This window comes from Corvus kubaryi, unplaced genomic scaffold (genome assembly GCF_017639235.1).
Source record: "Corvus kubaryi isolate FWS band 111438036 unplaced genomic scaffold, C.kubaryi_AGA036_p1.0 37396, whole genome shotgun sequence".
Taxonomy (NCBI): domain Eukaryota; kingdom Metazoa; phylum Chordata; class Aves; order Passeriformes; family Corvidae; genus Corvus; species Corvus kubaryi.
The window spans coordinates 16,079,094-16,104,035 of NW_024581135.1; the positions used below are offsets into that span (position 1 = coordinate 16,079,094).

The 24,942-nt window shown below is 47.9% G+C and overlaps 1 protein-coding gene across 3 annotated transcripts in view; it reads left to right on the plus strand.

The window, feature by feature from the left end:
- Positions 1 to 6: 6 nt before the first annotated feature.
- The window catches only part of LOC121670397 (unconventional myosin-X-like), an 89,733-nt gene continuing 64,797 nt past the window's right edge, over positions 7 to 24,942 (plus strand). Inside the window, exons 1-5 of one of the 3 annotated variants that reach the window (XM_042040541.1) lie at positions 7 to 28; positions 14,200 to 14,298; positions 19,729 to 19,887; positions 23,522 to 23,709; positions 23,952 to 24,086. In XM_042040541.1, the coding sequence (XP_041896475.1) occupies positions 8 to 28; positions 14,200 to 14,298; positions 19,729 to 19,887; positions 23,522 to 23,709; positions 23,952 to 24,086 (602 nt within the window). In that variant the 5' untranslated portion in view covers position 7. Of the gene's footprint in view, positions 29 to 14,175; positions 14,299 to 19,728; positions 19,888 to 23,521; positions 23,710 to 23,951; positions 24,087 to 24,942 lie in introns of those variants that run through there. The other 2 variants (XM_042040540.1, XM_042040542.1) reach the window with 2 other exon arrangements.

A 24,942-nucleotide genomic window follows, 5' to 3' on the forward strand; every position in this document is an offset into this window, starting at 1 on the left:
TCCGCCGATGGACGCCTCTCTGCGCCAGGTGGGCAGCGGCGGGACGGGCACGGCGGCGGGGCTCGCCCCTGCTCGGGGCTGGGAGAGGCGGGGGCCGGGCGGAGGCCGGCGGGATCGGGTCCCGGAGCGAGACGGGCATCGGGGTGCCGTGCCCCGGGCCGGGAACGCCCCCGGGGCCGTGGGACGCTGCGCTCCCCGCGGGCCTCGCCGCGCCCCCGCTGCCCCCTCGCCGAGGCGGTCTCGGTTGCACTTTCTGTGGAGCGATGGGATGCGGAGGGTTTTGTCCCCGAGCGCTCCGCAGCCCGGCGCGGCACCGCGCAACCCGTACGAGGGGTTGAAGGGGTTGCGGGAGCCGGAGCCCGACGGATGTGCGGTGCCGGCAATGCCGACCGAGGGCTGCTTGCGGGAGGAGCGGGTTTGTCGCATGGTAGTCATGGCTGCCCAGAGCCGGCTCCTTAATCCTCTAGAACGACTTCAGGGTCCGGAGCCTGCTCCTGCCTGCGTGTGCGTGTCACAGAGCGGCTGGCCTTCGGGGCACCGGGCCGGTGAGCAGCCGGGCAGCGTGCGGCGGGAGTCCCCTGCCCCTCGGTGCCGCTGCCCAATGACCGTCAGGCCGGCGGGCAGAGCGGCTGCCCGGGGCCGGACCCGTACCTGTTAGCCGTGGGCTCTGGTGCCGCCTGCTCGCGGTGCCCTCCCCGGGTGAGCACACAGCCGTGCGGGCACTGTGCTACCACGGGGAGCGAGTGACTGAGTGCGCGGGGCCAGGTGCCGTGCACAGCCCAGACGCCCCGAAATTCTCTGTGCCCTTTTTCTTGCCTGAGCATACACAGGTTTCCAGCCCAGCCTGGTGATGCCTTTGGTTGTGAGGGGCAGGTGGGTGCAAGGCCAGGGCAGCCCTTTCTGGACCCACGGGTGACAGCGGGTGCCCGTGGCATTGGCAGTGGGCACGGCAGGCACTCTGGGGTGACGGGGCCTTCTCGAGGTCTGCGGCTACGGTCTGAATGCTCCCTGTTTGGGGCATGAGACATCTGCCCCCTCCAGCCCCCAGATGGTTTCCAGGCCATTAACCCCAGTGTCTGGCCTTTCGAGTCATGGGTGCGGAGGGGGAGCTACCAGCGCCCCGGAGCAGCCCGTGGTCGCTGGGCTGGAGCAGCTGATGGGCTCGGGCCTGCCCCCTCCCTGGTGAAGCACTTTCTTTATCAGAACAGATGTTTTCCCAGATCTGGCCCCAGAGAGGAAGGAGTGGCTGCCCCCGGGCTGTGCGGCTGGGGCTGCCCCGCAGCATGCGGCAGCGCATTGCCCAGCATCCTTCAGCCATTAACTGATTAACCTGCTGCTCCTGGAAGTCTGGGCCGTCTGTATCTAATCAGATGAAGGCCAGGGTTTCCCAAAGGGCCATTTCACCAGAGCCTTTTTGCCTGCTCTCTGTCAGGAGGAACCTCCTGGCTTCTTGCAACAGGAGTAGCCACTGAGAAGCCTGCAGGAACTGGTGGGAATGGGAGGCTGGAAAGGGGATGCCCAGAGGTGCACGTCTCAGCAAGTAGCACCCATCACAGAACTGCCTGCTTTGTCCAGCTCCACCTGTCCAGGCATGATTCTGCCATTATCTGAAGAAACAGGGATTTCCAGGGAAGGGCTGTGGGCCAGTCCTGAAGCCCTTCCCTGGAAATCTGAGTCACACATCTCTTGTAAATCACAGACTAAATCCCAGTGAAGCAGGGTAGCCAAGGCTGGAGAACTGGGGTGAGCTTGTGCAGGAAATCGTCAGACTTTGCTTTGCAGGAAAGGCAGTGGGGGTGGGAGACAGGGAATGTGGCTTCCCCAGAGCCGGAATGTTTGGCATTTGCTGCACCCCAGCCACTCTTCCTCCTTCTCCATGGGGGGTTCTTGGTGGGAGGGAAAGCCGGAGTAGAAGGGAATTGCTTTGCTTCTTTCTGCAGCAGCTGAAGACGCTTGTTCCAGGGGATGCCATCTCTTACAGTGAATAGCTAAACCCCAGTGTGCTGTTGGTCTTGCCTTAGCAGGCTCCCATGCTGTGCTTGCAGCATTTAGATATCACACTCAGCTATGTGATCAGTATCTGGGGTTAGGTGGGGATGCCATGGGTCTTCACAGCTCCCCTAGTTCCCCCTTTGGCATGCTGGAGACCCGAATGGCTTTGTGAAGGGTTCAACCTACTTGTCATCTTGGTTCTGCCATGAGAGGGATAGTTTTGGCCAGTTGTGCCAGCTTGAAACTGATGAAGGGTTTCCCATGTGCTCTGCCCTCCTCTGCTTGCAGACCCCAGGGACAGTGAGCTGCTGGGGTGTGTGCTGCTGCTGCTCTTCTCCTGCAGCATCCCAAGTGGGCCGGGTTAGAAAACCTTCATCCTCAGCAAGTGGTAGAGCACAAAGATGTGTGTGAGCCTCTGCCAACTGAGGTCTGCTGTGTGGCATGGCTCAGAGATGTGATGGATGATGCCTGTGCTGCAGCCGGGTGTGAGCGGAGGAGCTGAGGCTGTGTGTGTGTGCTCCGCCATCTCCTTGCTTGGCTGCTGCAGTGAGTCCTGTGCCCAAGCAGGGAGGAGGGGCCCTGGAGGCCAGGGCTGTGGCATGGTGACAGATGACGGTCTCCCTGTATGTCTGGAGTGTGGGCAGGATGTGGGGTGACACAGAGGATGTGACTCGCTCTCCAATTCCCCCCTAAGGAGCAGGAATGTCATGGCCAGGGCTAAAGGAGATACTTCTCCCATCCTGTCCTTCTGCACTGCAGTTGGAGTGACCACTTTGCATGGTCCCATTGTCAGTCTGCACTGAGCAGCAGCATCCAGTGGAGTCACAGATGCTCTTCTCCTTCTCATGTGCCACTGGCCTAGAAATGCTGGCATTTTAAGCGTTAAACAGTTTTCCTCCTTGCTCTTATGGCGAAATCCAAAGCTTTTCATCTGTGTTGTAAAATAAATCCCCTGAAATTCTTAAGCTTTCTGATATGGGGACAGAAAGGCGGGGGAATTCTGTTTCCGTGTCCTGCATGGCTGTGGTGATTGGAACCATCCTCTCTACAGCTGTCATGGTCTTCACTTACTGTTCCCTATGTTCCCCATCCTTCCCTGGCCACAGCCCTGCTCTTCTTTGTGGCCTGGGACATCTGCCATGGAGATAGGGAGATGATCCATTTCTCCCGGAGATACACACAGACCAGGAGGGAGCCTCAGAGTCAAGGCTGTGGAGCAGTACTAAGGCTGCTGGAGTTGCCCCCATGCATGCACCTGAGCTGCTTTCTTGGCCCCAAACTGAGGTGGGGAGCAAGTACCTCTGCCAGGTTTCTTTTGCTCTGGCAGCTTTGCACTGACTGCTGACTACTTGATGCAAGTGGGAAGTGCCTGACTACTCCACAAAGCCATCAGGGAGTCTGCAGAGTGTGCCCCTTTACTGGTCACAAGACACTCAGCTGAATTTGCTGTCCTTTGGGCATCTAATGGCTTCTTAGTCCCAGCGTAAAGTCATGTGCATAAATATTTGCAGGCAGGGAACATGGGTAAGGAGAACAACTGAGAGGACCTGACTGTGAATGCATCTTTGCAGTGTGGAGCCTGCCTGATTCATGGGTACAGCAGGTAAAGGACTGGTCTGATTTTTGGTTGCACAGGCGATTCTCACCAGCTTTGGGCTCTCTGTTGAAGCTGCCTCGATGCATCATCCAGAGACCCGTGTCCCCAGGGAGCCCAGGTTGTGCTGGGTGGGAAGGGTTTGTACATGACTGGATTAGGTTTCTCAACAGCTTGGTTTGCCCTTCTCATGCTCCCTGCTATTGGGAGAAAGAAGGAGGAGTTCCTGTGAGAGAGGAGCATGGCCAGATATCCGGGACAATCTACCCAGAGACTCTTGTCTGAGATGAGAGGAATGGTTCAGCTGACTTGGCTGATGCTGACCATGAGTGATGTGCTGTCTTCACAGATAACAGTAAGCTGAATGTCCATGTGTTAACAACCACTGGCTTAGGAAAATGCCATCCTGGAAAGAAAAGGTATATAGAACATCATCTTCTTTAGCAGTGAGGCTGCTCTTTGAAGCAGTATTCCCACCAAGCCTTTCCATTTCTCAGGAACACGTGCTTTTCCAGCTTCCCTGACAATCTCCTCTCACTCTACTGAGAATATTGTGACCTCTCAGGAAGAGGACCTGTAGAGATGAAGAAGAGACAGAGAAATGCTGACTGTTACATACATCTTGTATATGTAATGCTCTCTGTGTCAATAGCAAAGAGCAACCCCTCTCTGTTTAATTAGCCTGTGTAGTGCAGCTAAAGGCAAGTGCCACTGTCCTTGAAGATATCCATGCAGCTAGTGTAGCATGGATACTCCACACAGAATTCTCCATCCAAGCTGCATCTCCCCATAACCATTCAGAGTGATAAAGAGGCAGATATAAGACAAAAGGGTTTGACTGCCCTGTTTTGGAGCAGCAGTTGCAAGGAAGAAAGCTCTTGTGCCAAAGATGACATGAAACAGTGTCTGGCGGAAGAGAAGGAGTCTTGCTAGCTCCCTCCTTAGGGCATTCATCTGGAGCCAGGCTGCGTGAGCTGTGACCTTGTCAGATCCCATCAGCAGCAAGAGGGTGGGCTGGCACAGGCTCTCAATGAGAACCCCCACATGAAGGGAAGCCAGGTTGCCCTGGGCCAGCCTGCAGCTGCCCCATCGTGGCCTCCAAAACCACCTTGTTCTGCTCTGGTTTCACTTCTTGCCACGATTACATTTAACATAATAATCACAGATGTTTTGCAATTTCTTTTTCCCATTTTGCTTTAAGGAGAATATGTGAACTATCTAAATGTGATCATTAAGACTGAAACTTGTGAGAGTCTGGGTTTCCTGGTTATCCTCCAGTTACCCTAAACTCCGCAGTTCTGCCTCCTCATTTCCATCTGAGATCACCCACAGTTCAGCAGTGCTGTAGAGCCAAGTCACAGGAAAAACACCTATGGAAGGCCTGTCTGCTATGCATCACTTGGCACAGTGCCCAGGGGACTGAGAGGTCCTGTCATACAAGTGCAGTAATTATCACAGCAACTGAACTGGTGGTGGAGCCTCTCATAGATCCAGTCACCAGTGTATTTGATGAGAAGGTGGAAATTAGGGTTAGGATGAGGTGGGTGTATTAGTCCTGTTTATTCCTGTTACTTGCATCTTGAGCCAATGATGAAGATTTGGCTGAATCACATTTTCTAGAAGGGCTTCTTATTTCTGGAGGATCCCCCGCTTTTTGCGGTTTCTTCAAGTGGTTACACAACCTTGTTTTAAAATAAACCCTGCTTCATTTCTAAAGTGTCTGGCAGATCCATCCGTTTTCAGGTCCTACTTTTCTTCTGCTTCATGAGAGTCATTTTGTCCCAAATAACTTCTCTGTCTGCAAAAAAATTGTTCTCTGGCACTGGGTTGTCTCTGCGTTGCTGGCAAAAGTGAGCCAGCAGGTAGCAGAGAGGGGTCTCAGTGCTGCTGGCTGCCCTGTCCTCCCAGCAGGGTTGAGTCAGTTGAGGATGCAGGGACAGAGGTGAGGTCTGCAGCCCATGCTGGGCCACATGCTGCTCTAATCCCTCCACTATCACTGTCTGGGATAGATAGGTCAGCCCTCGCTCTGGCAAATCTACATAATGACATTAACATCTTCACAAATATTTTTGCACTACAAGGGATCTTTCTGAATAGCAAAAATGACTGAGGCTTTTATGTTGTCTCTGGAAGGCTTCTTTCTCACACCTCAAAGCATAAGTAAGCAGTAAACTTCCTTACTCCTGTTTATACATCCCAGACGTGCATCAGCTCTTGTTGCAACCAAATGTCCTGGGAGTTTCTGCTCAGCAATTCGCAATCCTCTTTGGGTCTGTGACTTTCCAGAAGACATTCCTGTGTTTGAAGTGCTCCTTGCATTCCTTCTCTCCTGACATGACCTTTTGGTTTGGCTGTACTTTAATCCTGTTTTGTTCTAACAAGGGGCTGTGGAATCCACACTGCTCTGATGGTTGCATCCTTGTGGGTACTTACTTATCTACTAGATGTTGGCATCTGCTAGTACTGTCAGTACTACTTTAGATTTTAGGTCCTTGATGAGAATACAAAATAGTACGGACCCTGTCACTGCAGACATTTGTAGGAAAATCGCGCAATTATTAGTGATTTTCCCCATTCATGAAAACAGCTTTGAGATCCCTTTGCTGCTGTTTGCTCCTCAAAAGCTGACTTTTACTGAAATAGTGTTCTACATGGGCAGTGCCATGAGAGTCAATCACAGTCCTATTTGTCTCGTATGCTTGGATGCTAAGGAAGAAGAAGTCTTTTTGACTAGACTTCTTTCTGCATGTTAATGGGCACTGGACAACAGTTGAAGCCAGAGTATCCTTAAGATGAAACAGCTGAGAGCAAAACTTCTGTATTCTCCCAGGGCTTCTCAGACTAAGCAACCCATGGTTACTAGGGATAATCCCGCTATTCCTTCCATTTAGACTCTGACTCTTTCAATCTCTTGGAATTTCCTCAGCATTACAAGACTTATAAAGCTGTTGAGAAACTTTGTTGGACAGATCTCTGGGAACTCTTGGACCTGATGATTTTTAAAATGTTTCACGTCCTTTCCATTTACTATAATATATGGGAAAGCACTTCAGCATCGCAGTGTGATGCAAGATGGGTGCTTTCCAGGGATGTTTGTTAAAAACTTCTGTATGTCTCCATCATCACGGCACCAAGCCTGCCAGAGCTCAGGAAGTGTTTGGACAGTACTCTCCAGCACATGGTGTAACTCTTGGGGATGGTCCTGTTCAGGGCCAGGAGTTGGACTCAACGATCTGCTGGGTCAGGTTATTCTGTGGTTCTGTGATTACTCACACAGAATCACAATGCTGCCATCCACACCTAGTACTTGGATGCTGCTACTAGCACATGCCTTTGTACCCAGTGATTTTAGAAAATAGTGAAACATAGACTCTTCTGTCTTTCCTGTCTCCCAACTTCTTTCTTACATGAGTTGTTTCCCCCATTTTTCCCCACTTCCACTCTTACTTCATATTGTCTGACAGTGCATCCCAGCTCAGAGGCACTCTACTTGCTTTCTGTGTGGTGTTTGAGGGAAGGACACTGAGGACGAGCAAACACCAGGAAAATGTCTCACATGAAGAGTTTAAAAAACCTGAGATTACTTTATTAGTGAAATGACAAATAGGGGGAGACATGGCAAAAGAGCAGAAAATAATGGATGAGACAGAGAAGGTGGATTGAACTCCGCTGTGCCTTTACCTCTGACCACAAGAAGAAGGGATTTTCTGCTTCACAGTGATGAGACTGGTTTAAAAGCGTACAGTTCTGTGTAATGTGTGAGTGGAAGGTGGAACTCCACAAAGCAGGAAATTATTGACAACAAGGATGTGGCAAGATGCAAAAAGGTCTTGGACATAATCCCAAATTATGCATAATAAACATTGCAGAAGAAATGCTCTTTCAGGGCTCTTGTCCGAGATTTTTACAAAACGTTTGGCACTGTGGCTGCTCGGTGACAGGCCACTGTGTCCTTGTGGCTTCCTGAGGCCCTGAGGTCTATTCTGTGGACCTTGAAGACTTCTCAACTGTCCATCAGCCCAGCCTCACCCTTGAAGACATTGGCTGAATTTGAGAGAGGGAGGGAGCTGCAAGGAAGCCGCCTCACTATATTCCTGGTGGCAAGAGGGAGAGGCTTCTTTGAGAAGCACTGTCCAAGTTGAGAGCAGGATAGGAATACCTTTTTACTTGCTCAGTTTGGAGCTGCAAGTTGGTCAGGGAAAGTTTTGCTAGGGCCAGGCTGGGCTCTAGCACATGCCATGTTACCTCCTTTCTTTCAGGGCTATAGAGGAGATGTAGGAAAGCCAGTGTTGCTGTGATGTGACAGGGAATAGACATCTGTAGGTATCCATGTGACTAATGTGCTTAAGGAACATCTCATTTTAATTCAGTTCCTAATTAAAGTTTTAGGTAGAGAAGAGCTTGTTATGAAGGCATGGAAGTGGTATTTACTTTTATGAACATAATGAAATTCAGTATGCATTTTCAAGAATGGTGAGAATTTCTCAGCTGGTTGCAAACTCTGTTGGACTATTACTTCACCTGAGAAGGAGAGTGACTCCACTGCCCATGGTGGAATTGCAGGGGGCAGCTCATCTTAAACTGAGCTTGGAGAGAATGTACAGTGAAGCCCGGAAGGATTCACACCTGCCTCCTTTCTGTGCACCTTTTGCTCATGGCAAAGGGCAGCTCTGAAGTATGGGAAAACAGCTGGGGGCTCATTCCCTCCATTCCCATGACAAGCAGTTGGTGTGGTTGCTGCAGTGTGTAGTTGCTTCTTTGAGAAGATTAAGAATTACCTCCATGGACCAGGCATTTCCTGGGAGATATTTGAAGTTGGGAGATGTTCTGGAGAGCGAGAAGAGAAGCTGTGCAGCAGCCAAACTGGGGGAGGAGACAGGAACAGAACAGATGGGAGGGGGAGGCAAAAGGGGAGTGGGAAGCAGTGCACATACATCAGTGACCAGAAAGTGACAAACTGCTCTTAGATTATTTAAAATGCACAAACCTTTTCCTGATACTGCTATTCTGCAAAGCTGCTGGCAGACTGAGGGCTCTGCTCCTTAATTAGTGAGGAATGGGGCTGCTAATTGGCAGAGCTAGAATGAGTCACGAGCTCAGCCGAGGCTGCAGCTCTGGAGCAGCAGGACCCATGGCTGCAGTTTGTGCCCAGCTCTGTGAGCCCTGCTAGCTTGCAGGGGCGGGCTGCCTGAGCTCAGTGAGCTGCTGTGTGGGAATTGGGGGACCAGACAGGTACAATCCAGTCCCTTTTTGCTCTGCAGTGTGTCATCCTCCTGCCTTACAAGAAGCAGACTTTTGTTTCTGTTACACCTACCACTATTGTAGGAATTGTCCCTCTTCCCAGCTACTGCATGTTGGCTGTTATTGCTTCTGTCTCTCTTACCTGTGGCCTCCTGGGCTCCCTCTCCTTTCCAGCAGCTGGTCCCAGTTTTGCTGATCAGATACAACCCATGGGTTCATTTCAGCCTGCCATCAGAAAAACAGCAAAGTTGCATTCCTTACCATATGGGTCTAGGCTGCCAGGGACTCCCCCTCCCCACCAATCTTACATCCATTAGCTAAGGCTCTTTATATTTGTCCTATCACTTATTCATGATCATCCAGATCAATCTGTTGAAAAGTGCATTTATTGAAACCTGATTCTGGCTTTGTCTGAGTTGCAAGGGCCTTTCTAGCCCAGTCTCTGCCTCGTGGTTTTCAACCACAAAGCCCACTGAAGCTGGGAAAAGAGCTGGCTCAGCACTGTGCTGCTAGGAGAGCCTTTTCTAAGCCTAGGAGCATATGGATCCATCGCCAGGAGAAACACAAGGCTTGGATGCCCAATACCCACTGAACAGCCTCAGTGTGCTAGGAGGACAAAGGTAAGTTATGTATATAGTACTTATAGTTGAAAACTTGTAGCACCCACAGAGATTTTGGTCTCAGACTCTCAGTGCAGGGGTGTACAGATTTGAGACATCCCTGCTGCTTGCAGAATGGCTGACTGGATACAGTTACCCAAATCAAGGAAGGCACTGTAAGAGCCTCTTGTAGTATTGTGTTTGTAGGTAGATCTGGAGGCTGAGGCAGCCAAGTTCATTCACAAAGAAAACAGTAAAAACATCCTGTACTGGAAAAAGCAGACAACTGTGTTCTCATTTCATAAACTGAAAAGTGTCTTCCAACCAAAAACACTTTTCCTCTCTCAGTAACCCCTGGGAAATAGATGCAGCCATCTTGGTTTAGCCCCTCCTGAGCATGGTACTCCTGGGAGTTGTGTAGGGTTGTGCATAAGGAGGAATGGGATGTGAGTGCACTCAGAGAGAGGCAGCACTGCTGTGTCCTGAAGCTCAGCTGGGGCAGCTCATTCCTGCTTGTACCTGGGAAGAAGCAGTTTCCAGAAGACAGAGGACATCCTGGGAAAACGTGAAAGTTCAAGGGTAGTCCAGAACACACGAGTAAGGAGAACAGAATGTGAAGACTTGTTTCTGAAGCGTGGTACGGTTGTGGAGTGTTTTCTCATGTCAGTCCCTGAATGTGTCTCCTGCTGGTCTGGGAGGCCCTGGAGAGGCCAAGGCACCTGCAGGTACAGAGTTTTGTGTCTTGTCCTCTGGAGCTTACCTTGCGTCCTTCAGTTGCTGGATAACTGATGAGGAGGGTGTAGCTGCTGGCTACACACTAATGCATGGATGCTTTGCTGCTGCAGTAAGGGCTGTGTGCTGCCTCTCTGCCTCTCTGCCCTTATTCTTTCCCTGCTGGCACACCATACTGCATCTGCTGAGATGAGATACAGGCATGCGAATGCAAGGGAGAACTTCCGGTTTCAGTCACTCTAAAAAAATGTCATAGAAGGCCAAATAAATCTGTGGCTTCAATGGATTTTTTGGTATCATGAATAGCAGGAAATGTTACTTATTTCTGAGTCTAGGATCCCAAAGTGCCATGTGTTATTTGAACTGAGAAATGACATCTTAGAGTTTGCTGTCCACAGTGGAAGGCATCATGGTGTGACAGTGGGCCAGTACTGATGAAACGCTGCTCTCTGTATGCAAGCAACTTTATTTTCTAAATTACAGCCCCATGGTATGGGATCAGTTTTCAGGATTGTGCTTTGCTGTGCACTTTGTGGCAAGGCAAGTTCATGGACAGATTGTTACTGAGGCCATAGGAATGAGGATGTTGGTCTCAGAGTTTGTTTAACATCTGAGTGACCTACCCTTGATATAGGAACTGGTACATTACTATTATATTGTTCCTTTCAGTTCTGCTGTTGTTCCCTTTAAAACCAAAGCAATAGACCAACCTAATAAACTCCTAGTAAAAGAATAATTGGGAGGGGATGAGCTCATTATGTATGGGGCTTGAGTTAACTGTATGATCACTATTCAGCCAGCTTTATTTGATGGAAAGTGGTTACACAAAATCATCACTGGTGTTCCTCCTCTGTTTTTAAGGTGTTCTCTCCAACAAGCAAGTGCTTGTTGCTTCATTTTGTTGAACTGTTTTGTCTCTGGGTGAGGGTGAGACCTTCTATATCTATATATATCTATATATATCTATATATCTCTATCTATATAGAATGGAAGTTGAAGGGTTTTTACTCTTGTCCTAGAAGAGCAGGGTTTTCCCATCATCTGTGGTGCCTGTGGGAACCGGAGCCTCCCAGAGCTGGCATGTCACTGCTGGGCAGGGCTCAGTCCTACTGACCTTGCTTCTCCTATGGAAGTTCAGCCTTGCTGCCTGGCAGTTTTGGGAAGTTTTCTGCTCAATTTAATCCTTTCAACTGATCAATGACATGTGTGGCATTGGGGAAGAGGGGAACAAAGTGAGGGCAGTCTCTTTGGTGTTGCCATCTGCTCCTGTATTTAGTCAAGGCTCCTTGGGGAATTTCATATTTAGGAAAAAGGGTTGGTGGAAGGAGATGCACTAAAACAAACTCTGCCTTTCAGGAAACGGGGGCTATGGCTATGCTGGGCAGAAGTTACAATAATTATTTGCTCTGTGGTTCCTTTTCTGGCTGTCTCAGCACAATATTCCTTTTGGAAACAGCATAACTGGGTGCAGTTTTTCTGCTGTGCAGAGGTAATTGCTGTTGTACAAACAGCTACAACATCAAAGTAAACTGAAGTAAGTCATTCTGGGCAGCTGAAATACCACAGTGCCTGGGAGTTTCAGCATGTTGCCTTCTACTCCTTAGCAATACACAGAAGGGCCTGCCATAAGTTTGTGTGGTGGTGTACAAAAGACCTATGTATCCTTGGAGGAGTATTTGTTAATGCTTTTGCATGTGGACTTCTGCTGGGAAAGGGGTCTGGATCAGTCTGGACTTTTAAATCATTTCTATGTGTTGAAGATAGCTGAGTAATCCCATTGCCTCTCTCCCCTCTTTTCCCTTCTAAATGGTACCTATTAAATAACAGTGTTCATGCTCATGGATTTTCTCTTCTGTGTCAGGTTATCAGCTGCCTGTAGCTCCAAGTTAATTTCTGAGCTCAGGGAGTGGAAGTCTGTGTAACCTGGACCTGCCTGGTCTTCAGGGACAGACCATGTCGGGTGCTGCGATCGTGGCACACTCCCATATGCAGGGTGTGCATGCCGTGGTGTTGGGGCACAGTGTGCATGGCAGGGTGCAGGCTTGTCTCCTGATTAAACTGCACTTGCCTCAGGCTCTCATCTCTGCCATCCTGGATTACTGGTGTCTGAAGGCATTGAAATGTGCTGTCGGGGATGTTTACACGAAGTGTTTTATAAAAGGCTTTCTTTCATCCCACTGTTTGGAGACACAACCTTCCTGTTTTCTGACTCTGCTTTCTACCTTGGTGGTAGTAGGAGTCTTTGGTGAAAGTAGCAAAAAAGTCTTTTAACACGTGTTGCTGTTCATCTATTTACGCAGAATAGTCAGAATGTGATTTGGGAATGCTGATGATTTCTCAACAGCAATGTCTTGCCCAGATGCCTTAGGACACTGTTTCAAGCATCAAGAGGTTCGGAAAACATAAGAGGATGTAACAAATCCTATATATAGTTCCTCAAAATCTGTATGTGATGTATTGTTCATACCAGCTCTCTGGGATCTCAAATCTGTAACATTACATTTTTTTCTATTGCTATTGTTCACTGGCCACGAGGATGATCTTTGCAGAGCATCCATGGGTTTAGGTGCTGATCAGATGCAATGGTGCTTTTCATTCACTTGGTGAGGGGAGATTAATCTGCTTGATGTGCACACTCTAGACCAGAGCACAGCAGTAAAGCTAGAATTATGTACATCTTTTTAATGTCATTAAACCCAGTTCTTTTATTGGGAGGACTGGAGGTTGGCCGAGAGATGTATCTCCTATTGTAAGGAAAGTCCAGGGTACTAAAGTGTTTAAAGTGACTTAAGTAGTTTAAAAAAACCCACCTAAACTAAAAACAAATCATTAAAAATAGAATTAGTGTTCCACATTTTGTATAATGTAATATAGGAACACTATTCCATTTCTTCAAACATATTAGGCCTATAAGCAAAGAGCTAATGGTGCTGATGGGATTAAGAGGGTAGGAAGGGCTTAAAGCTCACGATCAATAACTTAGGGACATAAAAAAATTAGGAAGAAAGTCAGTCTATGAATCAATGAAAGGCAGGATGGCCCTAATGTTACTCAACAGCTGAGCACTTTGGAGTTTTCTCAATATTTACCTAAGCAGAGTTTATGTGATTTATGTGGGAAGACATGGAAATGATTAGTTTGCAATAGCTGAAATGTGGTGTGACTTCATGCCTAACTCTGCAACTGCAAGTCATGCTTGTTCTGATCTGCCTTCATGCTCCTGCTCTTTCCCTTGTACCAGGTCCCACAGGCAGACAGGGCAGAAGGGGCCAATCCAGCAAACTTGTTTTCCCTACTATTTTGGTAGGCGAGCTATGAGAGCTACCTGTCCTGCAGATCCCTGCATGTGTGCTACCAGAAGTCTGGTTTTGTCTTGAGAGACACGGAGCAGTTTAAGATGTTGTAATGTATGTGAAACATCATATATATAAACATATATAAACACCAGTGCATACATACATCAGACATCAGGCCATCATGTATACATTAGTGTATATATACATCAGAGAAACACTCATGTCATGCCATTTACCAAAGGAAACTCTTGCCAGAGTTTGCAAACAAGCTCTGTGAAATCCTCTTAGCTGTTTGCTGGTGATTTCTGGAAGCATTTTGACTTACAATGATGCATGGGTGTATGAAATTGTAAACATGCTTTATTTGTATTTTCTATTATTATTATAGCATGACTTTTAATGACCAGCTATTTCAAGTTTTAAAATATTTAGACAGTCAAACCAGCTATTCTATGTGTTGGTATCTTTCCATGACACTTTCTATAAAAATTGTTGTTTCCTGACTTTGGTTTCCGCATGAAGCTCATTAAAACTGATTTTTCTTCCGCTCATGTTACATTAAAAAAACCAAAACCCGTTTCTCTGAAAATGTAAGTAGGACTTACTTAAATATTTTAAGCAGCTGTAGCTTGGAAGTAGCCTCTGAATACTGCAGCTTCCCCCAGCTTTCCTTGGGTGTTTGCACCCCTTGTGCAGATCTTGCAGGCTCCAGTTCTTTCTAATGGGTATCTTCTGGTTTTTGCAGGGTGCCAGGGTATGGCTGCGGGAGCAGGACCAGCTGCAGCCATGCACCGTTGGCTTTTGTGCCAATGGAAATGTTCTCTTCACCTCAGATTATGGCATGGTAAGTGAAGTTTGCATGAGTTTGTAGCCTATGCCAAGTTTTAAGATGGACTTTTTGGTTTTGCATGACCATCATGTTGAAATTTATCAATGGAAATGCTGAAATTCTCTCTGAAAAGTGACCTGGCTCTGTTACAAACTATGCCAAAGGTCTAACAAATGTTAAAAAGAGAAGATTGTTCTTTTTGTTCTCTTCATTTCTCTGCCTACCTCACTTTTCTTTGTTTCCCTTGTGCCATCTTTGAAGCGGTTGCATTAACAGCCTAGCAAAACCATCTATTGGCTAAATGCTCCTGGAAGGAGGTAGCTCCACCAACCAAGCAGCCCTTCCTGCCAGGACGTGAAAGCTGTGCCACTCTAAGGGTGATTGTGCTCACCACCAGCAGTTCCAGCAGCTTTTGCTGTCAGCCCTTGGGGCCAGGGGCACGTGGCAGTGGGCTCCCTGTGCCAATCTGTGTGTAAAGGCAGCAGCAATGCACAGGACAGCTCAACAAGGCAGCCAAGCTCAGCAGAGCTCCCTGACAGTGATAGGAACAAGCTTCTTTCCCTCTGGATTTCCAGCTCTGTGCTCCTTGTGGTTCCTTGGTGCAGCTGCTGCAGTGCTTATGGAATAATATTGGTAGGAAGGGACCTCTGGGGATCATCCAAGTCCTCAGTGAGTCAGCTTGCCTGGCTAACCCTGGGAAAACTATCCACGCCTTCACTGAGGTTCTTGGTGAGTCAGACTGGTGCCTGTGCTGGGAGGAGGATGGGGAAATGGGCAGGACTGTGCCCTCCAGCAGTGAGCAATTAGACCTGCTCAGCTGTTCTGGTGAATGAGCCCTGCAGGTGGCTGCTTTGTTGCAGAAAAATTTTTTTTTGTACAGGTTTTTTTCAGCCTCTTACCTGGCAAACAAAGGAGGGCACAGGGGGAAAGGGGATTTAGGACTCCAGTTTTCAGAGTCAGTGGTAGGACTGATGTACTTTTCAGTCTTGCCTTGAAAGGCCTAAATTTCAAGTCATCATTGTTTTATAAAGAGCCTCATTTGTTTCTCAGAGATATAAATTCCCCTAGCAAACAGAGATTTTTCATCTGGTTACTTTAGTCTCTCAAATCCCTCTTGAGAAGTTGACTTGTTTTGCGAGTGCTGGATATCACTAACACATTTTAAGGGATCACAGGTAACGCAGCAGCCTCCAGAGGGGCAGCAAATGGTGAGTACTTCTGGGACTCTGCCAGTTCTGTCTCTTCTGACGTGCTGCTGTGCCTTGCAAAATCTTTCAAACCCACCTGGCACCTCTAAAAGGACACCGGAAATCCCAATTTGGAGCCATCTGTGTGGGTGCACCCACCTCCAGCCTGTGTCCTGTATGCTGGAAGATATGCTCAGGATAATGCTGGGTGGCTTACAGGTATTAAAAAAAAAAAAACCTGGGTTTGGGTTTTTTTTCTTCCATGCAACAAGAAACCCCTAGGCTGGAGGAGCATGTGCTTTATGGCTTCTGCAGTAAAAGCACATGGTGATCATTAAAGGACTTTATTTATTCAGTGCCACCCACAAGAGCTGTCCCGGGTGCTTCTCTCACCTGCCACATTCATTGCTTCATAGCTGTATGAGGGACTGGCAGTCCTACCCCAGGTGAAAACTCTGATAAATGTCTTCACTTTGGGTTGGATGGGCCAGTTGATCCCTCTGATTTTTAGGACCCCCAAATCTAGTGTCCTCATGTTTGCTGTGGCCCAGCATCCCTGCAGCTCTTGCAGCTCTGAGGTAAGAAGTCCAGTCATGTTTCAGAGCTTTTGTCATTTGTTTTCACTTCCTTAAAAACACCTCAAGCAATAAATCATCAGAAATGGGACTTCCTGGGAGGAGAGGACGAGCCAATGCTTATGAAACACAAGATTGGAAACCATGATCCAGACAAAACAGCCAAATGCTTTATGAATAAATATAACTTGGATGCCAGGTGGGAGCTTTGCTTATGTGCTCAGGATGGCACCAATGGATGGAATTGAGTTTGAGAAGGAATAATTTCTCCCTTGCTGAGCCCGGTGAGCAGGGCTGGCAAGCCTCATCTTTGCTTGTTTGTTGGCCAGATTTTGCTTTATTCCTGACCATTGCAGGGCCTTGGAGAGAGTAATGGCCATTTTGGTCTCATTTTGGGCTAAATCTGAGGTAAATTTAGTATGTCACTGGTGAGAAAGTAGAAATCTCTGGCTGTTTTGTGAGGTGCCTGTTAGACTGAAAGCTGATTGTTTTCCTTCCCAAGTAATAAAGATCTGCTTATTAACACCTGTAACTTTGTGGTTTATGTATTAGCTTGTTAAAAAGGGGATATTCCAGGGGCAACTTTGCTGAGAGATCAGTTTGCCTGAGTTCTTACTTGCTTCAGGAAAAATCAGCTATCCTATTCAGCTCAGTAGTGTTGAACATCAGCCTGGCATACCCTTCCTGGAACAGGATGATGGGGAAGAATCTTTGACATTCCTCTCCTGGCAGATTGCTGGAAGCGTCCAGGAGTGAGCAGTGGGGTAACAAAAGCTTCCTCACTGGGACTCTGAGGGTGGAGCATCATCCTGTTTCTGTCTCAAACCTCTGAGCTCCTTGAAGAAAGTCACTTTGGCAGTCCTGGGATATGTGTCTGTGTCCAGGAGCATGGATAATCCTTGCAGCGTATTGTTGATACAGACACTGGAAAAACTACTGTCTTCCCTGCAGAGCAGAGGACAAATTAAAAGCCAGCTTTCTTCCAGTGCCAGGGAAGACCTGAAAACCCTCCCACATGTCACTAGTGCCTTCCAGAGGCACAGAGCCATCACCTCCCAAACCTCAGTGGGGCTGGAGGCCCCAGCCTCTGCCTGAGGGAGGGTGAGCTGCCTAGGCATGCAGTGATGTGCATTAGATGAACCTCCTCAGCCTCAGGGACGGGTAGGTGACAACTTGGTCTCTGCTGGGATGGCAGTGTTGTGTCACACTGCTCCTCCAGGGAGTACATTTCACCTCTGCAGTGTTTCTATTTAGAGGGTACCTGACCTTTGTTGCTGTCCTGCCAGAGCATGTGCTTAACTCTTTATGGATATTGGACCAGACAGTTTTTAGGGAGGGATGACTGAATAACACCAATCAAGTGGCTCAAGACAGGTGTAACAGGTGACTATCTAAGCCCTACTAATCATTTACTTGTTCATTTAGGACCCCTGTTCCTCTTCAGGGTTCCATTTTCTCCCATGTTGTCTACAGGAACAAGGAAACAAGCTCTGACCCATCACTCTTCATGTATAGCAGCCTCTTGGCACAGGTGCTGCCAGCTGCTTGATATATTTTAGGACACTTGTCCACTCAGCTTTTTGTCTAAATGTTTTCTTAATGTTTCTCTTCTGGCCCAAATGGCTGCAAGTGCTGACAGAGCAGTAGTAAATGAGTAAGTACCAGGCAGATATAAGGAACGATCACATCATATGGTTTTTTCCTTGTCCTCTTCCAAAATTTGTATAAGTCAGCGGGCAAGAGAGAGCCAGGGTTATTTGCTGCTTTCTGGTTTGAAAGTGCTGTACTGATTTTGTTCCTGACAGTCCAGTTCATGTTGTGCATCTGCAGCTTGTACTCTCTCCTGAATTTAGTTGTCCCACTCTCCCTTTCTGCTCCCTCAGTTCTCTTGTGAAAGTGCCTGAGGTCTCCGCTCTGAAGAAGAAAAAAAAAGGTTTTTTTCTAGGGCCATGCTTGCAGAGTGGGGGTCCTGCTGCTGGCAGTCACACCTCTCTGATACCCAGGAGCTGAACTGGTGTGGAGAGGCCTGGAGAGAGCCTGTTTGCTGGACTGGGCTTTGTTTTACACTGTTCATGAACATGAACTGTGTAATTTCAAAAGCCTCTTGGCTGGTGAAAAAAGTAGGCTGTGAGGGAGTCTGCCAGTGGAAGAGACCAAGTCCTTGCCACACAGGTGTGACTGGCGGAACACACCTGGGGAACTGAGCCAGCTTCTCCTCCTCAGCTCCCTCCAGGAACAGAGCTGCTCTTACGGTTGTGCATCGTGGTGATCTTGTAAGGATGCTGTGCTGGGTTCTTGCTGCCCTGCACTGGTGGGGTGCAGGCTCAGAGCCCTGAAGGGGTGATCCCTGGGCACCTGCAGTGTGCTGCAGCTGTGAGCACCCTGCAAGGGACTCGCAGGGGTGGCTGCTGGAGGGGGCTGGGTGACCTCATTCTGTCTGCAGCCTGCAGCTGCAGGGATGGCCTCTCCCCAGCAGTGACGGCAGCCTGAGCACTCCAGGAAAGCGGGCAGGAGAAACCAGTTAGATCAATGCTATAGGTTATAGTTTGTTCTCTATGGAGCTTCTTGCTGGCACCCAGGAGGGCTACAAGCAAGGATGGAATGAGATAGAGACCAGAGCCCCAGGAGAGGGGGAAAAGCACAAGTTTCTTTGGAGGGGTTACTGTGGACCAGTTTCCTTCTCCAGGATGCCTATATGAAGTCTCCCATCTGTCTCTCTTGCATCTTACCATCTAGCACAGCTTTGGATGCTGGGTGGGAGATGGCACATGGTTGAATCCAAGAGTGGGAAGCAACTGAAATAACTTTTGTGAAATGCCAGCATCGTGCTTGAGGAGGAGGAAAGGACGGCTGGGATGTGCCTGTGGTGGAGGGAAACAGTCACATAATCTCAGCTGTGTTGAAAGGGGGTGAAGGAGATGACCTGATAACCGGAGAGTGGGTTACTGAGGAGGAGGAAGCTCTAGCAGGAAGAAGGATGCAGCAACTGAGGCAAGATGAGTGCAACTGCACAGAGAGATGAGTACTTCCCAGTGAAGCGAGAGAAGTTAATAGGTGTCACTGTACAAATATTTTGAAAGCTGCATCACATACATGCGTGTCATCACACAGAGAGAATGTCACTACTTTATTTGGCTTCTCATGTGCTTTGCTTTCCTTTGCTCTTGAGATGACAAACTCTTCCAGATGCTCTCTGGCTGCTTCTATGGAGAGAGTGTAGGGCCAAACTTGGAATGTGAATTAGCTTTTTCTCTACTTCTCCACAGTCAGAGACATGATCTCACCTGTGTTTTTTGTGAAAGACTGTTCCTGGTCTCTTGGGAGCAGCTGCCATCATTATTCACAGTCATGAGTGCAGTGTGTAATACCTGTCTAGGCTACCGGCTGCAGGCTGGTGCCCTGCTCCTGTTAAGGGGAAATTAAGTAACCTTGAGTTGATTTGTCCTCATCACTAGTGAAGGTGAGAGATTGACTCTGTAGCAAAAGAAGTGTGCTGCATAGTTTCTGGCCAGAGAACTCAAATATGTAGGAACGGAAGGGTGACTATAAAAACAGGGAGCAGATCTGTGTCTTATTCATTTCCTTTTTCAGTGCCAAAGTATAAAGGTGCATATTTCTGGTAGGAAATCAGACCATGTGCCCAGGTGTCATGAGCTTATTTGTCCTTCTCCCCATCCTTCCAGGTGTTCCAGTACCCCAAGGCCTCCCTTTCCAGAGAAAAGGTCTTACCCATGCACCAGACCAGCGCTGATGGGGTAGAAGACATGTCCATGCTGGGAGATCTGCATGAAGCTGCCATCCTGCTTAACCTTCATCAGCGCTACCAACAGGGTAACATCTATGTAAGTGCTCATCCCTTTTGGCCTAATGGTTTTTGTTTAGCTTCAGGGCTGCCACTTAGCATGTGAAGTGGCAACTGATGTTGTCCTTGTCTCTTGAGGGTAGGAATTGGAGGGGATTTTCTGCCTTTCCAGCTCCATCATCCCTTTGAGATCCTACCCCTATCAGAGGGGCCTCTTTGCCTCTATGGAAGAACTTCCAAAATGTGAATGTTCATCTCTAAGCTTTGTGGTAATTGCGCAGCTCTGTATCCTCCATGAGCATCCATGTTTGATGAGCTGTCAGTCACATTCCCCAGGATCCCCATTATGGCTGTTCCATGGTTTATAGGGCCAAGCAGACTGGAAGGTGCAGCATATGCAGGTTGTTGCTGAGTATCCCTCCTGATCCAGACAGACGAAGCTACTGCCTAACAAAGCTAGGGATGCAAACCTGTTGGCTAACTCTGCTCTCCTTGCGCAGATAAATACTTATAGCATGTCCTGGTTTCCCTCTCAGGCCCTCAGGAAGAGACAAGTGTTAGGAAAGGGACTTGGGAGGAAAAGCACACCTGGGACAAGACATCCCTGAAGTGCTGGGATGGTAGTGCTCTGCTGAGACTTGGAGAGAACAAGGAAGATAGACTACAAAGACTGCCTTACCTTGCTTTACTCTTACCTTGCTTGTCCATGCTATGTGCACACAGAGTTTTTCAGAATCTGACAGGAAAAATGTAAATCTCTGCCTATGTTGCATAGCAACTGTTATCAAGGCAACCAAACTATATGCACCTGTATTCCAATAAATTATCAGTAAAGTGACCCTGTTTCTGAACCATCTCCTGCACTGGATGCAGAGACTGTAAATTCTTTTGTTTTTGCTGTAGACTCTCTGGCCTGTTGTCTATCGACACAGCCTTGTGACCCTGTGACAGTACCCACGTGCACACGCTATTTTTAAGGCCCATATCTTTGGTGCTCTTCTCTTCCTGTGTTTGACACATGCTATGTGTCTGTGCAGCTTTTGACCCATTTGGATATATTCCTCCTGTTTCTTCTCCCTCACACCTTAAAATGCGATGCAGGATTCTCTTCCTTTTCAGTCTGTGCCTTGTACCAGAAATGCCACAACACCAGCAGTGTGACAGTGTCATAGTAGCCCTATCTCCTTAAGCCCTTCCTCTAGCTCTGATGTGTCATTCCTTCTCTTATTCAGCATTAGTTCTGTGACTTCTCCATCCATGCATAAAGGTGTTAAGGTTTAACACCTTTACACCTTGTTTTTTGCCTTTGCGTAGTGCATGAATGTCAGATGTGCACCTTGGGTCTGAAATTTTTGGAGATGTATGAAGGGGCCTGACCTCTGTAACATGCTCAGCACTGAGAAGAACCCCTCAGTGTAGGATTGTTAGCCCCACCATGAGCTCTTAAGGGAGATTCTTTCTGATCAGGGAGTGTAGGTAGCAGTCTATCTAGACTGGTGTGCCACCCATAATTAATTTACTACAGCAATACTGACAAGCTCAACAGTACCTTTTGTTTTCCAGATAAATACTATTTGAGCTCTACGCAGCTGTTGAAGGAAATTATGTGAGCACAGCAACAGCCTGCATCTTCCCTCTTCATTCTTGCAATTCCTATATTCCTTAATAAAAGTAGACCCAACATAATGTGAGTGATGTATAAATGAGCCAGGGGCTGTACTGCCAAATTTTGTGTTGTCCTGAGCAATGCCATGCCTAACCATCCAAGTAGGATCTACTGTCCTGAGAAGTAGACCTGCCACATGTGGCTTGTCCTGCTCTGGAGAGTTCTGTAGGGACAATTACTTTGCTGATAGAGTAGCTGGTATGTATGTGGTTTTACTGCTATTAAAAATTATGGATAGAAATTGTCTCTAAGGGAATGCATGTGATGAGGAGACTGGAACTGGGTGGTGGAAAAGTTTCCTAGAAACACCTTTGAAAGAGATGGCTGTACTGGAAGAAGTTCTGGAAAGGCCTTTCCAGGAGTTCTCTGGAAAGGAGCTCTTGTTCCTAGTGAGAGGTGGAACTACAGTGGAAAATGCAAACTGAAACATCTGAGAGGAAAACATGCTGGGAGAAGAGTTACAATGGACATCTCTGTCTCGTAGTCTCTGGACAATGCCTGTTCCTCAACTGCTTGTACAATGCTTTTTCCCCAATTCACGTTTTTTCACTCAATGCTTTCCTCTCTCTCTCCACCTCTCTGGCCAAAGATCATCTGCTTGCTTACTGCTTTCATTACCAGTGAATTATATTTCTGCCCACAAAGGTTCCTGGCAGAGGGTCCTCAGGACTCAATCTATGCTAGCCTGTTTATACTGATAATGCAGTTTGGCCTAGGTGATTTTTTTTTCCCCCCTGATGATCTCTGACTGCTGCCTTAATAAATGAGTTTTAAATATTTTGGTGACTACAGCATCTTATCAGTCTGGCTTCTGGCTTCAGAGCTTGGCATTGCTATAGCCCCAGATCTCATTTGGTCTGATGAGTCTTCCCTGTCACCAAGTGTTTAATTTACAGCTTCTCCAACAGATACATTCAAATGCTTTTATATCTGTTGGGTGACTTGTAGGTAGTTCATGGTTTGGAAATAATGCTAGATGTTGTCCCTGACCACAAAGCTTGGCACCTCCTGCAGTAATCTAAGTGTTTAGTTTGTCATGTCTGCTGAGAATGGGTCTTCCTTGAGCAGAGCAGTCCAAGATGTCCCTGTGAGGGAGGCCACCGCACCAGGAGCAGGATTTAAGCTGGATGTTGACCATATTACAAAGCCATCATTAGGAGAGAGGTGGCACCATTGCTCTGATTCAGCTCTGAGAATAACTGGATTTGAGCTGGTTGGCTGAACCGAAAAAGTCATGCCCCAAAAAGCAACATTAATTTCCTTCTGACTTCACAAAATGATGCATTTGAAATTCAGTATTGTGCTCTGGATATTTTATTTTAAATCTCGCTACGTCTTTTTTTGATCTGTGAGATTTTCAAAATAAATATTTTCAAAATAAAATGTTTAGAAAATATAGAAATGTTTTGACTTGAAATCCAGAGCTTCATCTTCACCTGTCAATTTTGATTTGGTTTACCAAATGATTTAAGCTGCTACAAACAGCATTTTTCGGCAGAAGAAAAATTATATGCTTTAGTGCTTCTTTGCACATGTATGTTTTGTGTGTGTGTGTGTGTCTGTGTTTCAACTCTTTATTCAGGAGGTTCTTGAACCCTGCCATGCCCCCTCCGCTTAGGACTGTGGATAGGGGCATTGAAGGTATCTCCTGATACTCCTTCAGTCCTGGCTCTGCTGTTCAGCTTCAAGTACAGTGCAGAGTAGCTGGGTATGAAGATGGCTTCATGTTTTTAAATTGTGTAAGCTTAATTTAACAAAGACAACAGGATAAGAATGTTGTATTGTAAAGCAGCAAAATTCAGAGTGCCCCATCCACACCCAGCTGTACAGCTCCTTCCCTGGGGTTTGACATTCTTTGCCAAACTGTGGAGCTCTCTGCTGAAGCCCAATGACCTTATTTAGGCTTTCTCCTTCACCATTACTTATTTCAGGGTCTGGGTTTGTTGTGATTTTTTTTTTCCCCTCCAGGAGCTTCATTTCCTTTCTGTGTTTTGTTCTTTCCCCGTAGACAAACATTGGTTCCATCTTGGCATCAGTAAATCCCTACAAACCCATCCCTGGTCTGTACAGTGTGGATGCCATAGACCTGTACAGACAGCACCGGCTGGGTGAGCTGCCTCCCCATATCTTCGCCACCGCTAACGAGTGCTACCGCTGCTTGTGGAAGCGTCATGACAGCCAGTGTGTTCTGATAAGGTTAGAAATGGAGAACCAGCTACTCCATGGCTGCATCACACGCCTTGCTCCTGCTGTTCCATTTGCATTGACATCTGCCTAAATACCCACACCACCCTCCCTGCCTTTGCCTGATCCCTGCTTGTCACAGCGGAGATGTCACGTTTATTCCTAGAGATCACTTCTGTGCTGCGGGTAGGATGGTCATCAGCTCTGTCTGTCCTGGATCCGTGAATGAAATGTATGGTTTTTTTTCTTAACAGTGGAGAAAGTGGAGCTGGAAAGACTGAGAGCACCAAGTTGCTCCTGAAATTCCTGTCAGCCATGAGCCAGACCTCCCTTGGGGCCCCTGTGTCTGAGAAGAGCACTCATGTGGAAGAAGCCATCCTGGAAAGCAGGTACAGTCACCCTCATGGGCACCCAGAGTACTGGGTCAGCCTGCCTTTGGGGGGCCCTGCCTTTGGGGGGCCCTGCCTTCTGGGCAGCTGGGCCATGGATGGAGCCAGACCTGGGTGGAGAGGATCATGGGGCTGGATGGTGTCACTTCAGGGAAATGCGAAGGTTGCGGTCTTGCTGGGAGGCCTCTCCCTGGCTGCTCTCCCAGCTGTCCGTGGATGGATTAGGCTTCTTTCCAACAGCAATGTGGGATGTGTATGGCAGCTGGAGAATAAATGTCTAGCTCTCGATTGTAGCTGTCCTCCCAGTGAGTCTCTGTCATACTCTGACTCCTGGTTTCCTCCATTAGCTCCTGCTCTCCCCCAGCCTCCCTGTGTTTCAGGCTGCTGGTATGTCTTGCCCTCAGGAGTCCCATGGGCCACCTGGCAGCTCTTCTGCTGTCCTGGCAAGTGATTTCATGGAGAACCATCCATGGGAGCTGGCACCAGGGAACAACCACCACCCACCTAAACCCTGATGAGGCATCAGGCGGGCAGGGAAGCACATGGCGCCTGAATCAAATGTGTTTGAGAGAGAAGCTGGCAGCAATGAGGGAATGGAGACACACTCTGGGGGAATTCCCTCGTGCCAGAAGTCCTGACACCCCTGAGGGACCATAACCCTTGCCAGGACAGGGACAGCTCTGAGGGACCATGGCCCACAGGTGACCTATGCTAGAACAGGGAGGTGAAGGGGAAAAGTATCCAGAAAACCTGAAGAAGCAAAGTGTGGCTGAGGAATACCAGTAAGAGGCAAAGAGCAGCAGAGAAAACAAGGAAGCAGAGTGACATGGAGAAGCAGTCCTGTGAGTGTGACCCA